Source organism: Oncorhynchus gorbuscha, linkage group LG20, assembly GCF_021184085.1.
Source record: "Oncorhynchus gorbuscha isolate QuinsamMale2020 ecotype Even-year linkage group LG20, OgorEven_v1.0, whole genome shotgun sequence".
Taxonomy (NCBI): domain Eukaryota; kingdom Metazoa; phylum Chordata; class Actinopteri; order Salmoniformes; family Salmonidae; genus Oncorhynchus; species Oncorhynchus gorbuscha.
Window position 1 is genome coordinate 3,011,726 of NC_060192.1, and position 3,253 is coordinate 3,014,978.

Here is a 3,253-nt window from a genome sequence, read left to right on the forward strand (position 1 = left end):
AGTCTGATTCTCTGTGCCCTGAGTCGGAGGGGGACCAGCTTGAGGTAGGCAATGTAAGATATTGAAATATGTTTGATTATGTACAAAAGTGTTAGATTAGTGCAGTGTTATAAATGGGAGACATCACATTTTTCTCACAGTAAAGTGTAACCTGTGTGTTTGTCTGTCTCCTACCCTGTTCCCATTAACTCTGCTCCTGTTCTCCACACCCTAGGAGTTCTGCCCAACACCCAGACGTGGATCCACCTGATGTCCTCCATTACCAACCACCTTCCAACTTTTCATTTACATCATCTACTGTTATTGTCATTATCTGCTAAGAGTTTTCTTGTCTATCATACTGGGCACATAATATGTGAGATACACAGATGAACTAAAAACACTGCAAACACTCAGAACAAAGAGAGCAGCAGTGCCTGGTCTTTGCAGTCTCCCTCTTCAAGTCCCCCTTCTGAGACTGGCTGCCTGTTGAGAACAAGTGACAGACAGAACCTCCCACTCACACAGCAACCACCTCCTCAATACTCCACACACCAGAATTCTGTATTTTAGTCTGATTGCCATGTGAGTGCCATGTGAGTGCCATGTGAGTGCCATGTGAGTGCCATGTGAGTGCCATGGGAGTGTACAAAAATCGGAAAATAAATTTGTCACAACAGTACCAAAAAATATAGAAGTTTGTATTAAAATCTTAACTATTGCCAGGTTGGGTTTCACAGCTGTTTCACAGGGTGTTCATAATAGTAAGTTGTACAGTATCCTTTGGTGGTATTTACTTGTTCTACATTATTCATTGTTGTATCCTTGGACCTACAATAGAAACATATATTCATCCACAATGAGCTATGCGAGATAAAAAATAATTATTTTCCTTCTCTCTGCATTGTTGGAAAGGATCTGAAAGTAAGCATTTCACTGTTTGCCACAATTTGTAAACAGGTGTGGACTATGAAAATGTGATTTCTAGTGGTGTGCTGTTAGTCATCAGTGGTCCAATAAGTGACACAGTGAATGTGAATTACGGCTGGAGGGCAAGTGGTTGTCACTAGTTACCACAGCCACCAAGTCATAATTATGGCTAAACCCCATTTCTACAATTTATCTTAAAATATGATATTAAACCTAACCTTAACCACACTGCTAAACTCATGCCTAACTTTTATGGGCAACAATTGTGTTAAACAACTTCCTGGTCTCGATGACGACAATATGGAAACCGTGATGCTAAAAACACCTCACCATGACAAACAGGAAGTGCCTCCCAAGTACTTGTCACTGCAAGAGGTGTAACAAACACCCCTCCATAGCAACAACTATCTGTAGAAAACTCTCCGCTAATGGCCAAGAGTGCGAAATGAGCTAATGAGATTTTTACTTGTGTGTTTGTGTGTTATAATTGAGAGATTCTTTATCTTTAGAACTTTAAGCTTTGATTCCAACTTGTGTTTGTTCGTGAGTTGGACTACTACATGAGACTTAAAGCCACGTAATAGACAGAAACTTGTGCACCAAAGCTGGGTAAATGGTTATTTAACCTTTATTTAACTAGGCAAGACAGTCAAGAAATTCTTATTTACAATGACTGCCTACAGTTTGGAATCAAACCAGGGATGTCTTCCCTGTAGCGCACACAGCGTTGAGATTGCCTGCAATGACAACAAGCTCAGCCCGATGATGTTGTGACACACTGCCACAGACCATGACGGACCCTCCACCTCCAAATCGATCCCACTCCAGAGTACAGGCCTCTGTGTAACATTCGTTCGACGATAAACGCAAATCGGACAAATTGTTACCGGTGATGTCTGGTGAGGACCTGCCTTACAACAGGCCTACAAGCCCTCAGTCCAGCCTCTCTCAGCCTATTGCGGACAGTCTGAGCACTGATTGAGGGATTGTGCGTTCCTGGTGTAACTCGGGCAGTTGTTGTTGCCATCCTGTACCTGTCCCGCAGGTGTGATGGTCCGATCCTATGCAGGTGTTGTTACATGTGGTCTGCCACTGTGAGGACGATCATCTGTCCGTCCTGTCTCCCTGTAGCGCTGTCTTAGGCACCTCACAGTACGGACATTGCAATTTATTGCCCTGGCCACGTCTGCAGTACTCATGCCTCATTGCAGCATGCCTAAGGCACGTTCACGCAGATGAGCAGGGACCCTGGGCATCTTTCTTTTGGTGTTTTTCAGAGTCAGTAGAAAGGCCTCTTTAGTGTCCCAAGTTTTCATAACTGTGACCTTAATTGCCTACCATCTGTAAGCTGTTAGTGTCTTCACGACCGTTCCACAGGTGCATGTTCATTAATTGTTTATGGCTCATTGAACACGCATGGGAAACAGTGTTTAAACCCTTTACAATGAAGATCTGTGAAGTTATTTGGATTTTTACAAATTATCTTTGAAAGACAGGGTCCTGAAAAAGGGACGTGGCTGAGTTTAGTTGACAAGCCACTGACAGCGTTGACAACAGATACTCGAAACGGACATATTTTTGCCTCTAAAAATAAAAAGTTCAATACAAACATTTGTAAAATATGGAAAACTATACATTTGTAAATCCTTAATAAAAACATAACCATTTTTACTATCAGATCTTTCAGCACTCTGACGGAGTGGACGTTAGACAAAAATCTGAGTTGATGTTTTATGTAGATCTTTCTTATCTGTGGCATACACAGTAGCAATTTAGTTTTTCTTCAGTTGCTTTATAACTCTGAAACCTAATTAAATGTAACATATTTTAACCAAAATTCATATTCTATTAGTGATTACAATATTATTTGTTTACATCTATCAAATGTAGAGAACTTTCCAGATCATGAGTGGTCTTGTTGTGCTTCATGTACTGAGGACATGAATAAGAGTCCTTATGGTATAGCTGACCCTGCTCATGCCCGATTCATTTTGGATTCTCTGGAGATTTCAGAGTCATAAAGGCATAAAGCCGACATGGAAATTAATATTATTGAAAGTATTTTGAAAATTAAAAAAAAACATTTTCCATATAAAATTCCCCTAAATGTACATTTTAAACTCAAATAATGCAACAGAATACTTTTTTTCAACTAGAAAAATAATTTTTCCCTGCCAGACAACGATTGTCCTGACATTCAAGCAAATTTCCTGTAATAAAAAACAAGTAATTCATGGCTTATGAGGTGTTCATATACTTTTTGGGGGGGCCTAACCTCCGGGGGAACCTCACCGCCAGTGTCTACTGACCATGGTTGCGTAGCCACTACTCAATTTCATTAAAG

The 3,253-nt window shown here is 40.6% G+C and overlaps 1 protein-coding gene across 1 annotated transcript in view; it reads right to left on the reverse strand.

Annotated features, from left to right (window-relative positions):
• Positions 1-335: 335 nt before the first annotated feature.
• Positions 336-3,253, reverse strand: part of LOC124006611 (netrin receptor UNC5D-like) — an 86,942-nt gene continuing 84,024 nt past the window's right edge. The window contains exon 10 of the mRNA XM_046316664.1: positions 336-340. Coding sequence (XP_046172620.1) covers positions 336-340 — 5 coding nt within the window. The remainder of the gene's footprint in view (positions 341-3,253) is intronic.